The sequence below is a fragment of the Crassostrea angulata genome, chromosome 3, assembly GCF_025612915.1.
Source record: "Crassostrea angulata isolate pt1a10 chromosome 3, ASM2561291v2, whole genome shotgun sequence".
Classification (NCBI taxonomy): domain Eukaryota; kingdom Metazoa; phylum Mollusca; class Bivalvia; order Ostreida; family Ostreidae; genus Magallana; species Magallana angulata.
Window position 1 is genome coordinate 34601124 of NC_069113.1, and position 25574 is coordinate 34626697.

A 25574-nucleotide genomic window follows, 5' to 3' on the forward strand; every position below is an offset into this window, starting at 1 on the left:
AAGAAAAAGGATGAAAATGAATATTAATAACAGAAAAAGGGTTTTTACTTCAATGTGTAAGTTTAAGTTGCCCTTAAAGAACCTTATCGTAACATCGAAAAGCATTTCAAGTTCAACTTGACAAAGAGTAAATGGCATCCCCCTGTCCAAATCTACGTAGTTTTTAGCACGATAAGGGTCCAGTAGTGTTGAAAGACCTTATAATCAGCTAGGTGAGTAAAATCTCTTCGATTTAGACGGAAAACATCCTGAATTGTTATCTTCTTTTTCTCCTTATCCGTTTTAGAATAACCCAGGTGAATAAATTTTTAACCCTAAGCTTCCCCTGCAGATTATAATTGGTTAACCATTTTTAACTCTAAAGTGTTTTCCCCATCAAGGTTGATATTACAGAAGAATTGCATTTTAATTCTCAAAATGCTACTTCATGTAGCACGTTATCTTGAAGAAACATGCATATTGTTGCAGCACTGGCGTCTTAAGAAAAAAAATGAAAAACGATGACAATTGCTGACAATTAATCATGGGTATCAGAACAAAACAGATACAGCCGAAACTGTTCCAGTTACCTAACGATTTGTTCTTGTCAAAAAGAGACTATTATCTTCCAGGACTAGACAGACAAAGCTCCCAATTCGTGCTTGGAAGTGTTTCAGACAAAAATGAGGAATTCTCAAAATGAGGAATTCTCAAATATGTGTCTAATGACCTATAGTTAACGTAAAACGACAAGGCAAGAGGAATCGTTTCAGACACGTGACTGCAACAAGCCGAAGATTCTGTCAATCTTATCTTTTGAATACAAAGTTTTGCATCTGTCTTCCCATGTCTGCCAGTTTGCAATTCATTAACAACCGTGAACATTTTTAAACACAATATTCATCCCTCTGCCGCCTGGTGATTACTTTAAACTTGTTTATCTCAACCATAAGGTATACGTACACAATTCATTAAACGAAGGGGAGGGGGAGTGTATTGGAATGCCGTATAGTTCATCGTGGTCTCAAGCTTGGAGCCACCTGACCCAATACTAAGTACCGAATTCTGTAAACACCTACTTGCAATATATATACGTTTGTATTCTAGCTGCCTCCCATAATCCGATTGGAATAGGGAACCACTCCTACAACGAGGCCGGCTAAGTATGACAGGGAGATGTTCCGTCGTATTGATCATGGTACTACTCTAAATCCATTCCGTTGCTTGCTGATTTACCAGCATAATTGGTTTTTAGGAGTATAAATATACCAAACGCATGGAATAATTGTGAACCCGTAATATAAATTGATAGTCATATTTGTTAACAAGGATTTTGAAAAATCGGCGCTTTGGCCAATTTCGTGCTTTTCTCAAACTTTTAAGGCGGAGTAGTCAGTACCGTGCATGGTGTTAAAAGAAGGGGAGAAAGTTTTTTTCCTTTGGAAAGTGCACGTGCTAAATGTAAACATTCAAATTGTAAATGCTCTGAAAGCAAATAAAATAACTATGGGTTGTATAAATGCCAAAAAGAGACGAAAGGAAGCATTAAGACAAGGACTGAATATTTCGTCATCAAAAAGAAAAACGTATCTCAAGACGAATGAGGACTCGGCAAATGGGTCCCCAGCGCACGTGAGGGAGCCCGCCCCTCCCATACCACTCCTGACCGAGCGGCAAAAGGAGTTGATTATGCAGTCCTGGCAAAAGATTCAGGAGGACATGTCAAAAGTGGGCGTGGTCATGTTTATGAGGTAATTATTCGCTAAGTTAATTATTTTTTTAAACAAAGTTATCATTATCATGTAATTGTTTTTAAAAAAAATCCACACATTTGGTATTGTTGTGATCAAAGTTTTGGATGAATACCTTCGTCTTGTTATTACAATCATGCATATGATTATTCATGTACATATGAAAGACACTTACATGTATCTAAAATACATTTGAAATACATTTACAAACTGATTTACAGTATTTCAGCTAACTAAAAAGAAAAGAATTTTCAGCATCCGCGTAGTTTTGTTCTTGTATTATATCATAATCTATCGAATTCAATGTTAATAGAAGCAAAGAGCAGATGCATCTAGACCATAGAGTACTACACTGTATCATAAATGAACCATATGAATTAATTACAACAACTTGATGTAAATTAACGTTGTATATATAAAGTTTATTTAAATAAATGAAATACTGCAAATGAAAATTTATTTCATTTAACTTAAGTTTATTCAGTACATTAAGCGGTGTACCTGAAGCAGTCGCAAAAATGTAGTTCCAAAGGAAATTTGTTTTTAGATGTTAAACTTATTTAAAACAATTCATCGAGCACAGAGACATGCGATCATTTTGAATTGATTTTTGTACGTTCTTCGCTCAGCCTATAACAGTAACAACTGATTTTATCACTCAAGCTGTTTCAGAAAATTTTCTATACACCCCATCAACCTCGTTATACGAATTCAAGTGTTGAACGACAATAGTGTGGATTCTACTGCAGAAATATGACAGTAGTGGTTGGTAATGGTGTTTCAAAAAAATTATGAAGCACCAAGAGATATAAAATTGGTAGTTAATTGTATGACGCCTTTTAGCACGAGCGGCCAATTCAAAAACAGGTAAATAAAATTCACAACCAAATAATAAACGTTAACCGTGTATACCTTGTGTTTAAATCAATGGTGTATCTTTACTGCCCAATAGAGAGAGATAGAGAGAGAGAGAGAGAGAGAGAGAGAGAGATTTTGTTGATTGATTGAATTACGTAACCTTACATATTATTGTACTATTAACACCTTTATGAAGTTACCTAAATTAGAAACATGCCGGCTTTATGTATCAATACTAATTATTCTATTCGATTCCTAATATTCGGTATTAAAAATCAAAGACGAAGATTCCACAGCCTTAAATTTTCCATCGTATTAATCACACAGATAATATGATGTCAGGTTTGAAAATTGCCTTGATCAATATCAAACTGCAGGACAAATTGGTGATCACAGTTGTTTACGTATTTGATGAAAAAACAAAATGATTCAAGTATGAATTTTTTTCCTGCAGTGAAATCGTACACTGCTGTTCTAAGTTTTCATACAAGCGCCGGAGTTAATTGTTGTATGTCGTCTTTTCTGTTGCCCTTTAATGAGTCTCCTCTTTGATGTATGGAATCGCAGCAAGGGTCTAACTATAAGGATATAGTATGTAAGCGGTCTTTGGTGTAGGTACCGGGGAATCTCACTATGTGGTTATGAAGCGAGAAATTGTTGCCTCCAGGAAAAGAACGGAGATAAATGGAGAGAGAAAATGATGTTTTGATCAGGATGTCGAAATGATGGTTTTTGATGTGTTCCTTTTTTTCATGGCGCGCTTAAATAAACTGAGACAGGTCTGTTTTTACTTGCATTCTTGTATAAATATTATTTAAAGTACCTGCCATTGATGCTATAACAGAAAATGACAGGTTCTTGATGGTTTTCTAAAACCGAAAGTATCTTCTTACAAGCTCTGGAATATGAGTAAGTGTCGAGAACTGTGTTTGATAAATTAATTTTACAATTGAACATTATGACCATATTCAAGGAGATTATTTTTATCATGATATAACTAATTAAGAAGAAAGATAAACCCTTTCCTCGTTGATCAACTTTTTAAAAGAGAGAAAGAGAGAGCCTCTAGTGAGTTTGACATTTCAGACATTCCCATCCCCTTTTTTCTGCCACAAAATAAAATTTTGAAATTTGTTTTCATCATAATGCGAATGTTTCTTGTTTTAAATATTATAAGCAAGCACTTTGTTCTGAACAGAAAAGTGTTGAAATCAACGGAAAATAGTGTCGTCCTGAATTGTCCTCCCTTTTTCTGGCAAAGATGATTAACGTGGTAAACAGGAAACACGAATTTATATAATATTACGCGAACAAACAGTTTTTTCACAGCCTAGCTCATATGAACGTGTTTTTGGTAGGTATCTGTAGAATACACTCTTTATGTCTCTCGTATTAATAACTTACAACACCTGAAAGTATGAAATATAATCATATGTTCTATTCATTGTTTCTTGATATTGATTGAGAAACATCTAATATGAAATCTGATATGGTTGTCTTGTTGAGATAAAAGGTACATTAATTTTGTACTTACTGATCGAGAAAACACCTAATTTGCTGATGTGCTCTCAATTAAGTGAAAGACAAAAAAGCACAAATATTGTTTTAGCAAAGCGCGTTCGAAGCTCTTTTGAAGCAACAAGATAGGATTTCAAATTGGTTTCCATCACCTCAGGAGAACGTACTTCATTATTGTCAATGATTTTGATTTCAAAGAGGAAATAATCAAAGAGTTAGCACTGCAGCATCTTTTTTTCCGCATCATATTTCACAGGTGCTTGAGGACAGGATAGACCCCCTCCCCTTTCCACCCCACCCCAAGTATATAGTCCCCCCGAGACTTTATTTAAAAAAAATTAAATTATCCTTCTATGACATATTTCTAATCTAATTTATACATTCATTACACTAAATTACATTAAAAAAAACATTATTAAAAAATCAGACCTTCTACATATACAATACAAGATGTATAGAGGATCTGATGTCTTTAAATGTTTGTTTTAGGTAATTTTAGGCAATGAATGGATAAATTATATTAGAAATATGTCATAAAAGAATAATTTAATAAAAAATAAATAAATAAGGTCCCGGGGTCAACAATGTATATACTTGAGAATGGAGGGGAAGGGGGGGGGGGGGGTCGATCCTTATCCTTAAGTACCTGTGTCATATTTCACAAATTTCTAATCCCCGTTTGTCTCCTAAAACTGAGAGAACTTGTTTTTATTCCTTTTTTTTTTAAAGTGAAAATCGAAATGGAAATATATGTTAGATAACATAGATACCGATACAAACCAGTAAATTGCATCTTACTTTTGTTGGAATGTTTCTGAATCTTTTAGTGGTTGAAATTAAAGGGTTAAATTTATAATATGCCGATGGTAACAGATTTTTTCAAGAAATAAGTTTTTCAAAAAATAAAAATATCAGAAAAAAAGTTTTATCAAAATCATAATCTAGGGTCTCCATAACCGGTGTGTCTTTTTACCCCAATGAACCCCAGTGATACCCCAATGAACCCCAATGATACCCCAATGAACCCCAATGATCCCTAATGATACCCCTATGATACCAAATGATATCCCAGTGATATCCCAGTGAACCCTAATGATACCCTACTGAACATTGAAAAACCCCAATGATACTAAATATGTGCATAGTTAAAAGATATTCCGCGCAAGCATGTCAATAAACACCGTTTACACATTAATATCATGGTTTTCCCCTTTTTTCGTTCAGTTTTCTTTATTCTTTTTTTAACTATTCTTTAAAATAAAAAAGCCAAAACCCTGGCTGAATATTTAGAGGAGCAAAACCAAACTAAAATTGATGATAATACATGTATATACAATTTTGTTCCAATGTCAAATTTCTCTATATTTTTTTTATTTCTGTCCCAAATAAGAATTTATAGACTGTGACTAAAATGCAATTGGGGAGAGGGGGGTTCTCTCATTCAACTTTCCAATTTTCTGCATACATCATTTATTCGTAAACACAATCCGTTCATTGTTTACAAAAAGTATAAGTATTAACTAAAATAATATAAGTATTAACTACCAATCTGTCGTTAATTATCTCGTAATTACCAGAAAAGATCTCGTTATTACGAGTTAATTTTCTCGAATTACGAGAAAAGATCTCGTTCTTACGAGAAAAGATCTCGTTCTTACGAGAAATGATTTCGTAATTACGAGTTAATTATCTCGAATTTACGAGGAAAGTTCTCGTTATAACTTGTTAATAATCTCGTTATTACGAGAAAAGATCTCGTAATTATAAGAAAATATCTCGTTATTATGAGAAAAGATGTATATAAGATGCGTTTCTGAAAGTCGACTGGTTCACCCTTTGAGTCTATCACATGTCATGTCAACATGCAACATAAGTATGTTGTCATGCAAGAAAATAGAAATCAAGTAAGAATTATAGAAAATCTAAAATAAATCTCAAATATCGCCCTAATGTGACATCGAAGATGGTATCATATCTAATAGCTCACTAGTATACTGGAATGGAATTGAATCTTGTTTCGCTCAATATATGGAGTGTATGTGTTAATTTTTAATTAATTTAAAAGTGAATTATCACCCTCCACGTTTATATCCATGCCTTGATCATGTGGTATTCTTTAATTGCATTACTTTCTTTGTTTATTTACCTATAATTTAACTATTTATGTTGTTAGCTAGAAGGTCAAGGCTTATTTGTAATACCTAATTATTATAAGAGAGTCAAGTGTATCAACCTAGTAAGGTCAATTTCTCATATAAAATCCGTTTATATATTCACTGCCTGGCGTGTTTTCTCTCTTGCACAAAACAGTCGAAGGCCCTATCTGGATTCCATAACTCTTTCATGTTTGTTATGGTTCTTTTTTTTTAAAACTAAATTTACATCATACCATTAAGGAATCCGGATAGGTCCATGTAGCTCACTATCCTGCCATCGCACCATCAAGTTTGGGGTCGATAGTTCGATGACGAGATAATGCAATGACGATGGTGCGATGACGATTAAGCGATAGAGAACTTACAATGACACGATAGAGCATAGCGTCATCGCTATCGCACTATCGCGTCATCATTATTGCACCATCGCGTTATCGCTATCGCACCATCGGGTCATCACTAACGCACCAACGCGTTATCGCTATCGTACCATCGCGTCATCGCGCTACCTCTTCCTAATGAACTTGGGGCAAGTTCATGACACACATTCAGGTCATTAGAGAACTTTCAGTGTTTCTCCATAAGTATAAATATTGACCAGACACAAATTTTGCACAGACAGACTTATGGACAAGATAATTCCTATAACCCCCCCCCCCCCCCAAAAAAAAAACAACAAAAAACTTTGTTTAGGGGGTGGGGTGGGCTTTTTAATAATGTCTAGGTATTGTTGGGGTTCATCAAAGTATCACTGGGGCTTTCTTAGGTATCATTACAGTTAAAATACGGTATCATTGGTAAGTTAATGTTATTCAGGGTCTGGTTGGGGTTAATTGTTCATTAAGTAAAGGTACATTCTTGTATCAATGAGATTTATTTCTGTATCATTTGAAAAATTAAAATTCATTGGTGAATGAATCATTGCACAGAGCTCATTTCAAGTTTATTGTGGTTCGTGAGGGTAACAACAAAATTTGGTTGGGATAACAATGGGTTCACTGGGAAATCAATCGGTGAAAAGACGCCGCGTAGTTGAAATTTCATTCATTTGTGAAACATGTTGGTACATAAAATTCATTTAGTATATCAATTATGAACATACTTAGTGTCATTGGGGTATTTCAAAGTTCATTGGGGTATCATTGGGGTTCATTGGGGTATCATTGGGGTTCATTGGGGTAAAAAGACGCACCCAGTAACTATATCATAATACCTGGTATATATTTACTTCAGACAGTATAAAACCCAATTAACATGGAAGTCAACATAAAAGCAAACCGATAGCTTGGGCCGTCAAATGCCTGACAATGTACCGGTCTATGTATATGACCAAAGTATGACCCTTAACAGTCCAGCATCGATTTAATAATAACGCAACATTCCCAACTTTGCATTCTTACGACTTCAAAAATTCGGCTAATAGCACGTTTGTATGCACAGGTCTTGTAAAGGTCAAGTATATCTAATCGTGAATTGTGATTTATAACCTAAAGATACAAGTTATGAGCCAATATTTTGTGTCTATCAGATAATCTACAACATCGATTCAACGCGCGACTTTTTAGAACAGCAGTTATCAAAACATAAATTCCCACATCTATGCAAAATTAATAACCGAGTTCCTTATTTTGGATCATAAAAATAAAACATAAAATCACTTATGTTCCTGCTAGTTACAAATGTATAGATAAAGGAAAATAATGGCTTTAAAATAAAGGGGATTGAAAAAGGTGTAATCGCACATTTTACTAGGTAATTATGAAATGTCTCTATAACAGCGATCATGGTTCAGGTTTAAATGTTTTCATGGCATTATTCTTAAATTAATCATAGTCAAGTTTTTTGCATTATATTATCATGATGATTGTGATGAAATAATGTAGAAGGCATTTTGGTAAAAAAAATTACTTTTTTTTTGTTTGGTAGGGAGAAAATTGAGCTATGAAGTCCTAAAAGATTGATTGTCTGGACTCAAACAAGGTTCTTTAAACTACGAGAGGCCAATGTGCTTTAATGGTCACCTGATAATAATTTAGCCTTAGGCTTATATAGTGATGTTATATAATAAATACATTTTGCTGTGCATGCACTTTTACTGGGTCAAGATGGGTGTATATGGTTTCATATGGGTGGGTTGGCAGATCTATTCAGGATATTGTAAAAAAAAAGGAAGGGGGGGGGGGTTACAGTAACTGTATGTATCATTATCAAATGATCTACAATGAATGAATAAATATGTTTGGTTTTTATTTAGGGTTTAGTGGCACTTCACGAAAGAGAGGTGTGTGTGTGCTTGTTTTGGGTTGAGGTAGTCGGACCGTCTGAACAACAAGACTATTAGTATTTATTTACTTAAACAGATCTAGATATAAGATTTGTGGTGGAAGATCAACCAAACAAGACAATATATTGGAACACATTCCTAAATATAATTTAATATATTTTTTTACTTTAAAATTAATCGATACCCCCCCCCCCCGATAAAAAGATAATAAAAGAAATACACGTTCATCATACCCTCTCTCTCAAAATACAAGAGCGTTAGACATATGACCTCGGTAATGATTTTAACAATTTAGATAGAAACTTCTTAATTATCAATTCTAAACATCAACTTGGTTTGCCTGATAGATTTCAAAAGGTAGAGAAAAGGTTTTAATGCATTTTCACCACATGATCAACAAAGACACGCCCTATCCTATCGTAAGAGACTGTGACCTAAAGGTCAGGATGTTCATAGTTTTTGTTTTGTAAAAGCTTTCATGCTCATCAAAAAGAACTCGGAAAAAAAACTTATAAGAAGCACCCTAAGATCACAAACCTGGACCATGGACACTAAGATCAGAACCTTTGGCATGAGGACAACTAAAGTCATATTTTACAATCTTCCTTCCTCCTCGATCCCCTTTAGATGCTACACACCAACTCTGGTCGAGAGTGGCATGCTAAAAAATGAGACGATTCTTAAAAATCTCAAAAAGTTCACGACTTACGAAGAACGAAGCATAGTAACATACAAACACTGATATGCAATAGGTTACTTGAGTGTCATGTGACCTAAATGATAAAAAAAGACAATTATATCATGCACTTCCTTCGTATATTAATTCAGTATTTTCTGACCTTTTCACTCATTTATCCGTAAAAGTACTTATGTCTAGTACTTTTGAAATTCCATAGGAAACATTCTGTGCTTTGTCAGTCGAGTTCACATAGGCATGTAGGAACAATCTACTTTTCCTTTATTAATAACGATATACATGTAAGCATCCCAATAACTTCATTCGGATAAATGCTGCTCGTGATGGACAACCATTTGTTCTAGCTGACAATTACCCATGCAGTCACTGACCTGGCTGATTATTTGTGAGGCATCATCAAAGGAGTTAAGTATCTCCACAACAGAAGATTTGAATGCATTAATAAACTGATACTAATTACTAATACCTCTGGTCACGAACCAACAGTTGTTGTCCAGAAAAGATGCTGTGGTGGTCGAAAAGTATATGATACAAAGGACATCAGCCGGTGTCTTATATAAAGAGGTCTCTTGCATTCATCAGCTTTTGATGTACTCATACATGTTCTTTCAAAAAGTAGCATACAAGTATTTCTTTTGAAAAGTATTGAACGCCATAGCTGCCTTATGTGGCTATTTCTTATGCTGTGGTTATTTCATGTGAAGATGGTGCTTTATTATATGAAGATGGTTCTTTATTATATGAAGATGGTGTTTTTTATGTGAAGATGGTGCTTATTTATATGAAGATGGTGCTTATTTATATGAAGATGGTGCTTTAATTATATGAAGATGGTGCTTTTTATGTGATGGTGCTTTTTTAAGTGATTGTGCTTTTCCATGTTAAAAGGGGGTGCTTTTTTATATGAAGATGGTGCTTTATTATATGAAGATAGTGCTTTTTTATATGATGGTGCTTTTTTAATGTGAAGGTGGTTACTTGGAACTCCTCTTATTTTTGAATACTGAGTTTCTCATTTACAATCTCGAAATTTTGAAAGTAAAACAAAAAATTGATGCAATCAAAATCCATTTGATACACCACTGCTGGTTCCTCTTTTTTTCTAGCACAATTAGTATATAAGCTAACGAGATGATCTGTGTATGACTTTACCTCAACCGAACTTACATGTACATCTATTAAGTGGAAACTATATAATGACGGAATATTACAAGACTTAAAGCCTAGTAACGTTATCCTGAACTTTGTAGAGCAGAAAATTGAAATTATTAATTATTTGAGTTTAAGCGAAGAACAGCTTATTCGGTGAGGCGTAAATGCCCTAGCTATCTGATTAACTTCGTCCTCAAAAATAAAGTTCCGAGTGACCACCTTCACATTAAAAAGCACCATCATATAAAAAAGCACCATCTTCTTAAAATAAAGCATAAAATAAAGCACCATCTTCATATAATAAAGCACCACCCTCATATAATAAAGCACCATCGTCATATAATAAAACACCATCTTCATATAATAAAGCACCACCTTCATATAATAAAGCACCATCTTCATATATAATAAAACACCACCCTCATATAACAAAGCACCACCCTCATATAATAAAGCACCATGAAATAACCACAGATTATAACAAAGCATCATCTTCATATAATAAAGCACCATCTTCATATATAATAAAACACCACCCTCATATAACAAAGCACCACCCTCATATAATAAAGCACCATGAAATAACCACAGATTATAACAAAGCATCATCTTCCTATGAAATAGCCACATAAAGCAACTATGGCGTTCCATATGAAAGTATACTGTACAAGTGTTGGGAGGGTGCAGGTTAATATTCCTGTTTTACAGTAAATTACAAGATTCTTTTTGAAGAAAATTTTTCCTATTTGTCTTAATGGTTACAATTTAGAAGTAACATAAAAGTGTTTTATTTGGAAAAGTGTTGGAAAATTCAGGTTAAAAATGCTTGTTTTTTTATTTACAGTTTACAGATTCCATTACTTTCTAAAACAAGATTTTCTTGATTCTTAACAACTTGATATTTTCTTTCTAAAGTTATGTTATCACGTTAAAATACACGAATGGTCTCAAAGTGCTAGAAAATACGTTGACTTCAAGTACATATATCTCTCATCATGTCGTCATCATTTCACCCCAAGACCTCTAGTTAACGACTGTTTGTACATTTACTGGTCTTAATAACTTACAGATTGTCATTTTTTTTACCTGAATTCCAGGATGTTAAGTCTGGTCTTTTGAGATCTGGGCTGCCTTTTACAAAAGAATTTACGACTTACGACCAAATTAATGAATAATGATGATTAATCACGAAACTAATCAATGTTTTATTCTAATGGCCGTGAAATATGATTATGGCAGTCAAAATAGTTGTAAATAAATGAGTTTTATATATATTTTTTTTCAATTTAAGATCAATACATGAGGTGGATAATATTTCTTTGGATAATAGTTCTATTGTAAAATGCAGCCCAGTTTGTAACAATCTAGCAGATGCATTCCTAAAAAACCACTGACATCGAATGTTTATTTTCTCTGTTACAAAAGGAAAACAGACACAGTTACATTTCGAAACTGTTGCAAGCTTCCTAAGCTAAAGACATCATCATTTTTGATGTTATGTGTGAGAGAAGTGGAACAAAGTTAACAGAGAAAAAGAAAGAAAATATGAATAATGTTTGTGTTTAGCGACTAAACAAATAACAGAACATAACAGAAATCCCTATGAGAGAACTTTTTTAGAGTCAGTTATCTAAAATCAAATTACGAATGATCAATGGGATGGGGCGAAAAACGTTAATCGTGAAAATGATACAGCTTTCGAAACCAAAACTACAGGGACCTTTTACAATTCATCTCCCACCATCATTTCCGAACAATGTCGATAGTTTTGCGTTCTTTTAAGCAGATTTGCGAACTACGCTTTTCAAAAATAGAGAAGCAAAATTTTAAAAATTACATTATCCACAAAGGCATGTGCATTGAAAATAACCTTTTAGCAATCTGACTACAATCGTAATTTACAATAGCTGCTCATAATCCCAATCCAAATAAACTTTTTTTAAAAACCCGGTACAAGGGAATAATTGAGTAAGAAAATCAAAGTGTAGATCGTTTGATCTGATTTTTATCCCTGTTTTATTTTATCACCCATCGACATCCTTCATTATCTGTTATCACCTGAGTCGTCAGTTAAAGATTCATACACGTGTACAATCTAGTGTACACATGTACCTGACGTTTTAATAACCCTTTAAATCAATTAAATCAAATCTTCACTACGTTTCCATCGATCTATCAAACTCCTCCCAAATTTTAGTAATAAAACTGGATAATGTCAAAGTCAAACCAAATTTACGTAATTTTTTTTTCTGTTTATGAATATAAATCACTACTGATCGTGTATTATATCTTGAACATTTGATACACCATCTTTAACTCTATAAGAAAGATTATATGTGGTTTAGATTATACCCAAATGTGTTATACCAGTATTCCCAGATGAAACAACAAAGTTGAACAATTACATATTATGCATAGTGCGCTGGAATATTGGATTGAAAGTTTTCAATTTATTCTATACGCGACCAGATGAATTGCTCAAATCATATTTTCCAAAAAAGACATAACTCTCTTTTGATAGATTCATTTTTTTTAATTGATTTCAAAAGTATTTCTTTACTTTCTATGAAGAATTGAAGAAATGCAGATTACTTTTTAAAAGAAAGAAAAAGCGTTTATGTATAGAATCACAATTCTTTTAAAGATTGTTTGAAACGCACCCAGATGTCCAAGACGTGTTCATGCCATTCAAAGGCCTGTCGCAAGACGATCTTAGACATAGCTCACAACTCAGAGAGCATGCGCTGAGAGTTATGGGGACGGTCGAAAAATGTCTCGCCAGAATTAACGAACCCAAAAAGATGGAGGAAATGTTGCACGACCTTGGGACAAGGCATGTCATGTACAGCGCCAAGGTGGACTACGTAGACGTGAGTTTTTATATTATATATTTAAGAATGTACTTTATTATTTTTTAGTATCTGCTGTAATTGATTACCGGTACTAGTTATCGCCCCTGTAATAACATGGCACAACATGTGCTGCACTCTTATCTCCATTTGATCTGACAGAGCTGAAACGATAAACAATCTATAGATAGACATGTTCAGTGTCGCTGGTGACACTTGAAACTCGAAGTATCATAATAAGCACCCTTCCTCTCCCCCGTATATCACGTTTTTAATATTCGTAATTTCAATTTTTTTTCTTGCTGTATTTCACCTTTGTACATGCATGTGTTATATCGTCGCTGCCTATGTGTTTGATAATTTGATAAGCCGCCCGTATCTTCAACATAAGGACAGATAATATAGTAGGTGTTTAAAAACTGCTGTTCTAATAAAAAAAATCAAACACATAGAAAAACAATTTTTTGTCTCTTTATTTCATCCATAAAAGTCATTTGAATAATTGATTCTGAAATTGATACTACATATTTGTCAAAACGAGACATGACAACTTTTTGTTTCCTTGAATTAAAATGATGTATCGCAGACGACGTGAAGAAAATTCGTAGATATTACAGTTGTATCAGAAGCGTCCCCACTTACTGCGGATAGGACAATACGTCATTTAGACAGAATTCACGGGGATTTATCATGCCGTTCCTTATGACGTGTCGGGCTCAATATACCAATAATGTAAGACGACTTCGCCCGTCAAGGACATCAATTTATTTGCTCTTTGGAACCGAATCTACAGAATCAAGAAGTAAGACCTTTAAGATGATGGATGCAATTTCCTTCTAAAGATGCGCTAAAACTAGCCGTATTTATTTTAAAATTCTGTCAGGATCATCTGCCGCAACCGGCTAAGAATCTTAACCGCGTCCCCTAATAGCACAGCATAGCAATTACGGTTCCATTATTATCCTCAAACGACGTTGTTTTCCGACAAATGACGTTATTTTTATAGTGTACAGACATTTTTTTCGAAATAATTTGTATTCATAAGCTAAGTGATGTGTTGTTAGTCGACCAGTACAAGTACAAATAGGAAATACATAAAAAAAGAAGAAGAAAAAAGAGTTGAGGTTTACCGTTAGGGCGGTTAAAAAACTTTATTATATTTATCAAGGACATAGATTTGATACACTAGATAAATCTATACGTCTACTAAAATTATGAACTCGACTTTTTGTGCGTTAATACAAGTATACATTTTCCAGTGTCTGTGATAATAGTAGAAATCAAACTTGTAACGTGTAGTGATATAATTTCATCAATGACGCAGATAACGCGGGGTTTACGTCATAATACGATATGAAAACATAATTATGTCAATGATTAAATATCTAATAGCACAGTTGCTGAAAAAAATATGAATATAAGTAATCATATGGAAACTTACTGTGATGGTTTCTATCGTTTATTACACGTATTTATGTTTTTGATGGAAAAACTTACATAGATTTAAAAGGCTATTACACTGTATAATTGAAGCTAACTAATTATTGACACATTTCATGAATATAAAACTGGTCAACTTTACATATGTTTTTTTTTGTGAGGCAACATATGAAAAAACGTACATTTACTTTTTTTTAATGAAATAACAGTGTTTAGAATTCCTAAATTATTTATAGATTGGTGCAAGTGAAGGAGTGACATCGATGCATTATATTATAAAACATTTTTATATTAAAGATGTTAATTTGAATCGAGTTGTTATTTGTTAATGAGCCCATGAATTGTAAATTGTTTTATTCCGTGCGTATTCAGTCAGTGAATTTGCCCAACTTACAGGTCGTCCTCCAATCAGTGAATGATTTGCAGGTCTTAATTATAAGTGATCCAAAATACAACACTAAATGGGCAAATGACGTCTGGGGTTTCCCCTTGCTCAGTGAATCCATTTTCTGGAATAAATGGGCAGCAAAGACGGGGAATGAAGAAAAAAAATCAATGGCGATTGTATTGTGAGCGGTAAATTAGAAAATACCTCACCAAATTACTTAAAAACCAGAGCCAAGCATCATACTTAAGCATGAGAATTATCTGAGAGAATTCTTTTAAACGCTTTGAAAGCCATCAGCTACAAGATCCTGAATTTGACAATGAAGAAAAATAGCCTTATGGATGTCATCATCATAGTGAAATTAAGGCTTATTGTGGACAAGGCCAAGATACGTAAATTGTGTGTTGCCGGACGTATATTTAGACATGTAATCACTTAAATTTTTTTTTAAAGAATCATCTTTTGACGATACCAGTACAGTACAATCATGGTAACAGTGAACTCGCTTACAACAAATTCACATTTAAAGCAAATTTCATATCCCCCAGTCTTTATTACGACATCATAAACTTATCATTTACTACATGTAAGTAACCTAATCAGGTTTATAACAAATCGAAATTGCCCGTCCATGCTACTTTGCCATAAGCGTTTATCGTTTTTGAGGGTTTTTGTGATGCTTTTTTTTTTTGAGGGACGAACAGATTGGAGTAGTTAGAGACTGAAATATTTTCAATCCCTTCTAACCATATTTACTCAGACTGGAACAGGAAAACATAATTTCATAGATATTTGGCCCGAGTACTGAATAATGCAACTGTGGCTATAGAAATGATATAGTAATGTCATACATGGTCCTCTAGATTTCCCCTCTATACTGACAATCGGATGTTAAAGAAAATGGTCCGATTCAGTGACATTGCAAACTATGTTGACAGGAAATTAAGCCGCTGGGAATGCAATATTTATAATTGTAGTGAACATGTTAGCTTGCGATCGAATTGCGATTTGAATGTTATTTGGTGAAAATCGCGTTGTTGGAATTACATATTTAAGGCGGTATTGCACTTGTATTTTGTATGGTACAATAACAAGTCGTAAAAGCACGACATAAATATACGGTTGTCTAGTGTATAATTGTGATACCTATTTTGATATCCTGACTTTATGTCTGTGGCACTTTAAGCGCAGGTTACTGGTACAATTGAAGGGAAATAAAGGTATTGAATCACATGGTCTTAGACGTCTAAGATGGCGGCAGCAACGTTGTCCGTCAGTCTGATTTTTTTAAAACTAAAACTACTGATGTTCTACGTCACATCCTTCAGCCGCTACTTTTGGGGAACTCGCAAATTAGCCTTCCTAGTTTAAGATGCGTAGCTTTCTTCCTTGACAGTAAAACATGTTTTTGTCTAAAAGTTTGTTTGCCCATTTGCAAAGATTAGGGCTACAAATTGTTACGTTGAAGAAAGAAAATCTGCAGGAAGTCAGCTTAGGCCTGCCAAATGCTTGGTAGCGCAAAATAATAAAAAATTCGGTTGATTGACTCTGAAAAGGCACTCCATTTTTAACCATATGCAAAAGTGTGGATTAGTTACATGCATTTTCATAAAACTTAAAAAACATGTTGCATGTTTTTGATGCATGTCTTCTAGAAACGAATCACTGTTTTGGGGTATTTTTTTTACTTGGCTGTTGTTCATGTTAAACATAGAGCACATGTGCAGTTTCTGCAAATAATTTTGAAATGAAAGCAGCTAGGTTAACAAAATTTAGATGTGTTGATAAAGATTCCTAAAAATCTGTTCAACATTAGTACTATCTTCTTTTATATTTTGTACACCTTGCCTAGAATTCAGTTGCATTTTTAACCTTGAAAAAATGAGCCTCTTCGTTTTATTTTGACTCTGAGTGTCATAAAATATCTCCATGATTGACTGAACTTGTAAGGTCAGATAAATCATTGCACTTGTTTTGCAAATCTCAAAGTTCTCCAATCAACTTTGACTGACATTTCTATTCTTTGCAAGATAGATATATCAATAATGTTAATACAGCATGCCTGTCATTCATAGAATTCCGCCAGAGCTTGTTTGTTGATTCTCTTTGAAGAAAAGTCTCAAGTAGTGATATTTCGAATGTTCATTAAATCTTTGAATGAAAAATCTTTAGTATGTGAAAAAAGCATGGAAGTTATTCCAAGACAAATTAATTACAAACTAGAAGGCTAAGTTCCAGATTTCCGCCCGAATTATCAAAGGTGACCATAAAGATTTGTTCAACATATTTTCAAGGAAGGAATTGTTTTGAATAAGTCTCGTTTTAAGAAAACGTCTTAAGTAAGAAATAAATCAAATTCAAACTTAATTTTCTGGAGAAGTTTTATGAGGGGTCATCTGACTGACCAAATCCTTTATACCTACATGTACTGACCATATTTTTTCGGGTTGAATAGAAAATCCGCATTATTTATTTATCCTGACTTTATAAAGACAGACTTGAGTTCCCCATGTATATTAATACCAGTATATGTAAATGCACTTTTGATCGTAAAATGTTTCATTTTATTTGTGATTCGCATGGTCACGATTTTGATCAAATTTTATTTTTCTCTATTTATTGTTTACAATGCTTAAGTATTGCATTTTTGATGATCAACCACAATTTGAACGTCATTCGTAGAATTGTAAGAAAGATACATATGGAACGCCATAGCTGCCTTATGTGCCTATTTCATATGAAGATGGTGCTTTATTATATGAAGGTGGTGCTTTATCATATGAAGATGGTGCTTTATTATATGAAGATGGTGCTTTATTATATGAAGGTGGTGCTTTTTTATATGAAGATGGTGCTTTATTATATGAAGGTGGAGCTTTATTATATGAAGATGGTGCTTTATTATATGAAGATGGTGCTTTTTTATGTGAAGGTGCTTTTTTATGTGAAGATGGTGCTTTATTATATGATGGTGCTTTTTTATATGATGGTGCTTTTTAATGTGAAGGTGGTCACTCGGAACCCCTCTTATTTTTGAATACTGAGTTAACCATTTATGTATTATCTCGAAATATTGAAAGTAAAACAAAAAATTGATGCGATCAAAATCCATTTGATACACTATTGCTAGTTCCTCTTTTTTCTAGCACAATTAGTATATAAGCTATCGAGGAGATCTAGCTGTGTACGACTTTACCCCAACCGAACTTACATCTAGTTTAAAGTGACAACTATATAATAACGGAATATTACAAGAATTAAAGCCTAGTAACGTTATCCTGAAAAGCAGAAAATTGAATTTACTAATTATTTGTGTTTAAGCGAAGGTTATGCCCTAGCAATCTGATTAAAATAAGATCTTTGATCCGCTCTTAAGAAAGTGAAACAGTGTTTGGACCACATCACAAATCATCGCTGCTGACAAGACTTAGTTCTTGAACATAATTGATAAATTCGATGTAATGTATGCTACAGCATTGTTTTTAAAGGAAACTTATTTGTAAATACCTTGAAAATAGTCAGATTTTAAATGGTACGAACAATTTAGATATTTTTTGTAGTCGTATGTATACCTACGCCAGAGTTCAATATAGTCTCGTTCAACTCGACGCTCGGCTGTCTCCGTAAATACGACAAGCAGTCTCCCTTAACTGCTTGTCGGAGATTTACGGTGTCAGCCGAGCGTTTGGTTGAACGAGACTATAGAGTTCAATATTGCTTGGATCCATACAATTTTCGAGAAATTTTTCTATTACTGATACATAGTTTGATTGAATTAATTTTATCTTTAAATGTTATTTAAGATGATTCATATGGGGGTTTCTCGCCATTCTTGTCGAAAAAGTCCAAGGAAATGTCTACTATACTATAATATAGCTCAAAGAAAGCCCTTTTATAAGTGGTAAAGGCAAAAGTAAAATGTCAAGAAATACTGACAAAATATTGTATTATTCAATTAATCATATTTGTCAATTCAGTTGAGATTAAGTCGTACAGTTCATCTCGTAACATAAATACTTATTATGCTAAAAAGGAGAAACTAGCAATTGTGTATTAAATGGATTTTAACTGTATCAATTTTGTTCTAGTTTCAAAAGTTCGAGATAATAAATGTTTCACTCAGCCTTCAAAAATAAAGTTTCGAGCGACCATCTTCACATTAAAAAGCACCATCTTCATATAATAAAGCACCATCTTCATATAATCAAGCACCATCTTCATATAATAAAGCACCATCTTCATATAATAAAGCACCACCTTCATATAATAAGGCACCATCTTCATATAATAAAGCACCATCTTCATATAATAAAGCACCATCTTCACATGAAATAACCACAGCATAATATAATAAAGCACCATCTACATATAAAATAGCCACATAAGGCAGCTATGGCGTTCCATAGATACAGAGCTCGCAATTCGTTGTTATGTAAACAAGGCTCGTGTCTTGTTTTTGTTTACGTTTGTTCAATTTACTGGTTAAAGTTTTTATTTTCAAATTGATTTTTCTATCTCCCAATTCGTTTTAAACATAAATAATCACTTCTTAGCCTTTGTTACATTCATTTTATATCTAAACCTGGAATTTTATTTTTAACATTCAAAATGTAATGTAAAACATGACATGAGCTTTGTGATTTATATCAAAGAATTGAAAGCCCTGTTTATCACTCTTAACTATACGACTGACTCTCAAATTTTGGTTGACTTTTAGAAATGCATTACACATTAAAAACAGAAAAAATAAATTTTGACCAAAATTCGTGACCATGTTCTTTTAAGAAACTTTGGGATAAATAAGGAGACAAGTAGATATTAGGATAATGTATGATCATCTCAGTGAGTTCGTTCTAATGACTAACAACTAATTATTAACAACTGTACTTTAAAACATGACTCAGTATACTATACCAGGAGTTGGCGATATATCTAGCTGCAGGTCTGTAGCTCCCGGTCTAAAAAAATCGGATGGACGATCTGGGATCGTCCCATCCAATTTTTTTCAGACCGAATGCTACAGATCTGCAGCTAGCGATATATCAACCAATGCTTGGAATTGACATGGACGGACCAATTAGACGAACCATTTATTTCTAACTGCTGATAAGGAAACATGTATGGAAGCAATAGAGACAATGGTATTAATAGATCTTGTGACAACCTTGTTAAAGACAGCATGACAATTATAGATATGTACCATTATAGCTGGGGAAACCTTGGCCGTTAATCCAAGGATAATTGGAACAACGCTTCATAACACATAATTTTATTCGTAAATGTTTCGTACGAAAAATCTCTTTCAAGAAAAAAAAAATTGTTCAACATTTTATTTAATGTTAGTCAAATCAGGCAGTAAAGACCATTGTCTATAAGGTTGAATCAGAACGTTTTGCGGACAACGACTGACCAGAGCGTTGTGATGGAATATTGATCATTCAAAGAAAAAAAAAGTTAATTCACTTCCGAGCTTTAATCAAACAGTCGGTGCGGACACTTCCTGGTGATATTACAGAGGGTAATCCCGTCCGAACTATTATAATTATCACGAAACACGCTCCTCTGGGGATAGAGAGATGATGAAATTATAGTTAGTTTTCCATCTATCTATCTCTCTCTCTCTCTTTCTCTCTCTCTCATCCATTACACAATACGGTAAAAGTCGTTCACTAACCAACACGTATATTAATTTAAAAACAGTAGCAGATATTTCCGTGAAAAGAGAAATATATCTAGAAATAAGGAGGGAAGTCGAGCACATTAATTCTAATTAGAGAATGCGAGTATAACGGTTAACAAGAAACATAATTCATAGAAATCATGAGGAAATAAAATCCTTCCACTGCATGCAAGGTGTTTAAAAATTTGAAAAATAATCGATTTTAAGGATGACGTTTACTCAGAATGAAAAAAAATTCCACTGATGATAATGAAAAACCAACTATTGTATGTTATAGACCTTTTATTGTAGTGTTATTTTTCATTTTCAAAAAAGTAGGTCAATGACCTACTTTTTGAGTTAATGGCCATTGTATATTTTTGGAAAATTAAAGGAAAATCACTTAAAACTTTACACTATGATTGAGATTGTCTTAATTGTGAAAATAATACAAATTGCTCAACACTTTTGAAAATGAAATACAAATTCTGAATGGCAGTGACACTAAATACATACAAAGCATGAAGTTTTCCTTCACAATTTTTATAAATATTGTAGTCCGAATTTCCTCTATCACTTTTCAAATTCCTACCCATTTTTGATCCAATTTTACAAAAAATTGAATGATGATAATACAAAAACATTTGTAGTATTAAACTACTTATATTGATCTTATTCTGTTGGCATATAATTTATACGAGGTCAATGATCAAAATTTTGAGATATGGTGTCTTTTCTCGTTTTTAAGCATATTTCAATATTTTTTAAATTCATGCCATACGGTTATTATAATGAATAAATGGGGTAAAACTACCAGAAAATATGCAAAATTATATAGACTAAAATATAAAATCTTAACTTTTAATATCAGAGTACTTCCAAAAATGTTTTAGCAGAAAACAAAATCTGTAAAATTTAGTCCGAATTTCCTCTATTTGGCTAAATGTCTATTTTTGTTTTGGCATAATCGATTGTTATGTCAATACTAATTCATTTCACAGATACTTTTTGTGTTTAGAACAAATTTTACTCATGACATTGAACTTTATAACAATCCGAATTCGAGAACTCAAACCCTGAGTAAACAACACCCTTAAGAACATTTTTAAGAAACACGTCGGTAGTTAAAGTTAAATTGCATCATGCCGTACATCAAGACAGTTTTCAACGTATTTATGTACTAAATCATTTATGTACTAAATCATTTATATACTGAATCATTTATATACTGAATCATTTTTATCCTAAATCATTTGTATACTAAATCATTTATATACTGAATCATTTATATACTGAATCATTTATATACTGAATCATTTGTATACTAAAACATTTATATACTAAATCATTTATATACTGAATCATTTATGTACTGAATTATTTATATACTGAATCATTTATATACTAAATCATTTATATACTGAATCATTTATATACTGAATTATTTATATACTGAATCATTTATATACTAAATCATTTATATACTAAATCATTTATGTACTAAAACATTTATATACTAAATCATTTGTATACTAAATCATTTATATACTGAATTATTTATATACTAAATCATTTATATACTAAATTACTGAATCATTTATATACTAAATCATTTATATACTAAATCATTTATATACTAAATCATTGATGGTCGGCTATCCAAACGAAACACCCCTACAACTACAATAAAAAAAATGTTGAAAAAATAATCCAATACTAACCAAACCGAAATAAACAAGTCATCGAAAAACCACGACCAGTCTCGAATATACATGATACATGTCCTTACTAACGACCAGTAAACGTTGCATGGCCCTTAAAAAATAAATAAAATAAATAATAGAACTCGTTTAATTTGCAAGACCATAGAATTAAATACGTATGTTGTGTTTCATTCCATCATACCAAACTCGCGCATAGAACTCAAATATTACTCTAACACAATATAGTATACTTCAAGTCTCGTCTGTCCTCTGCAGCGCAACAATTTTTTCGCCCAATTCACATCCTTTAATTCTGATCGATTGCGTGCACCTCCATTTTGTTATTGTTGTGTATTCCTTCGCACCACGTCAACAACGTTTAGGTAAAGGTTTTAAAATATGATAGAAAAAACGTTTCGTGTAACTACTAAAATAAAAAATTTCAATATTATGATAGGAAATGAATCTTGAACGTTTTGATCATGGTATCAAAGGAAACATTAGATGGGGACATTTTTTTCATCAAAGCGCTGGGCTCAGAGAAAATGATTAAAATTTTCCTCGCCAATAAACTATTTCCTTTGCTTCTTAGATTAGGGAAAAAGAACTTCTTTATTAAAATATTAATTTCATATTGTTGGTCATCAGATAGTGAAATCATATAGTATATTGATGGAATACATGTATATACCTGAAAATACAAACATCTTAACTAAGACATTTAAGGTGATTTGGAACCCTTCCGTGTTGTGACTTACTATTTATCGAAATAAACAACAAAATCAAGAGTGATTTATGAATAGTTTCATTCCCATAGTTGTCACCTGACAGCGTAGCGCGGTTGGTTAGAGCGATTACTACGAAACCATGTCATTCTTTCGAATCCCGCTGGCCATTTTAAATGCACTTTGAAAAAATTACGCACTTTAAATTTTTTTTTCAAAGTGCGTTAAATTTTGAACAAAATTAACGCACTTTGAAATTTTTTTCAAAGTGCGTTAAATTTTGGTCCAAATCAACGCACTTTGAAATATTTTTTCAATGTGCGTTATGAGTGTAGACCAACATTTTTTTTTACATCATGACACTTAACGCACTTTGAAAAAAAAATAAATTCTTAATTTTTTTTTAAATTGTTAAACATTTAAATGTATAGTTGTGTTTATATATGAAATATTAATTGATATTTCGTTTTCGATGAACCGATATGGCGATCCATTCTTTCAGGAAGGGAGATGAGAGCGTCAGATGGTATTGACATAGAACATTAATCCTACTGCTGGATTCAGTTCCTCCCAGATGCCCGATGAATTGTGTTTGCCAATTTATTAGAAATCAAATACAAATGTATAGATATATAGAACAATTCTTTGAAGGGGATTATTGCACCTGCCGCGGCAATTGAAAAGAAAAACAAAAAAGATTCAATCAGGCACATATGCATTTCATATATCTTCCCCTTCCCAACTTCGCGGGTTATGAAGCGATGATTGTTCAAATCAATTAAACACCGCATAAAAATATAAACAATGTATGGATGTATCTATGTATGACTTTGACGTTATAACAGGAATAAATTTTACAACCAATTATATCTGAAAATTCCAGAAATCGACAAAATTTTTTTTCAAAGTGCGTTGATATTGTCGATATTCACGCACTTTGAAAAAAAAATATGTTTTAAAGTGCGTTAAGATCGTCCCAAATTTAACGCACTTTGAAAATATTTTTGAAGTGCGTAATTTTTCAAAGTGCGTTGTAACAGTTCCAAAACTTTTTAAAATGTATTTTTTGGTGAAAAGTTGTAAATTTTAAAATTCTAAACCGGTGAAAGTATTTTAATTATAATGTACTTTAATCAACATTGATATTGAAAGACGCCCCGTACCACCTTAAAATGTAACATTCTTAAGTTATAGCACAGTGAACATGTATCAAATGAAAATTAATATAAAAGAGATTGATAAACAAAAAACTACCATGTAGTACACTCATAACAGTTTTATCGGGACATGATGTAGAATTTTTGTTAAACATTAAAAATTAATTGCATGATGTCTTCCGACGAGGAGATGTTTAATTTGACGAATTATCTTTTTTTTAAATCTAAGTAACAAGCGACCATTTTTTATTGCAGTTGATCGGTCCCCAGTTTATTTGGGCCATGCAGCCGGCGCTGGAAGACCAATGGAACACCGAGCTGGAGGAGGCGTGGTCTGACCTATTTAAGATGATGACCCATGTCATGAAAAACGCCATGCAGTTTTAGGACAGCCAGATCTCTTGTCTCTTGTATATCTATACTAGTGCCTAAATGAACGAGAAACCAAAAATCATAAGTGCAATATACGCCAGCTAGACTTCATTTAATTAAATCCATTGGCGTTTGGTGTTCAGTTTAATAAATATTCTGGGAGAAAATATTTTTTCGCTTCAAATGAGAAAATTTTCTCAGAACTTTTTTTCTTCAAATTTTGTTTATATAATTTGAGAATCAAAGCGAAAAGATCAGTTTGATTTTACATGGTGTTGTCTATATGTCATGTCATGTGTTTTCATTGTTTACATTAGTCGACATTTACATTATTAATGTTTGTTTTAAATTATTTTATAGTAGCAATCTAGGATGCGACGGTTTTTATTGGAATATATAAAATGGATATTTTCATAAAAATGTATTGCAATACACACTTTAAAATAACAAAGTATACTGAAAACCTAATTCAAGGTAGAAACATCACCAGAAAAAAAGTATTCTCAGCAGTGTCCTATATATTTGTTGTCAATTGTCATTTGTTATCTCTGTTATTACAGTTTACAGCTAACGTCTCGATTTAGATACAGTTATATTTTCCTCAAAGCATAAAAATGATAAAAATTGATATTTTGTTTTTCATTGCAAAAGAGAAGATATTAAAAATCTCTGTGCTTCATTACCTGAATTGTCTGATATTAGAACCATTTTAACAAGACTTTGGACTTCCTGTAGGACGTAACTCTTTATTTCTTGCGTCAAAACAAGTTATAATTGAGGCTGGTTTAAAGCAAAATATACACCGATTGCGTACCTCTTGGCCCAAAAGCTAGACAAATCTTGTTAATTTCAAGGAGCCGTGGCTGAGAAGCCGGCAATGTAATAG

At 32.8% G+C, this 25574-nt stretch overlaps 1 protein-coding gene across 1 annotated transcript; it reads left to right on the forward strand.

The window, feature by feature from the left end:
- The first annotated feature begins 1371 nt into the window (after positions 1-1371).
- On the forward strand, positions 1372-25074 carry LOC128178821 (neuroglobin-like). The gene is made up of 3 exons (XM_052846185.1): positions 1372-1730; positions 13040-13265; positions 24572-25074. Exons 1-3 carry the CDS (start codon positions 1384-1386, stop codon positions 24701-24703), a joined length of 705 nt encoding a protein of 234 aa, XP_052702145.1. The 5' UTR covers positions 1372-1383; the 3' UTR covers positions 24704-25074.
- The last annotated feature ends 500 nt before the right edge of the window (positions 25075-25574 follow it).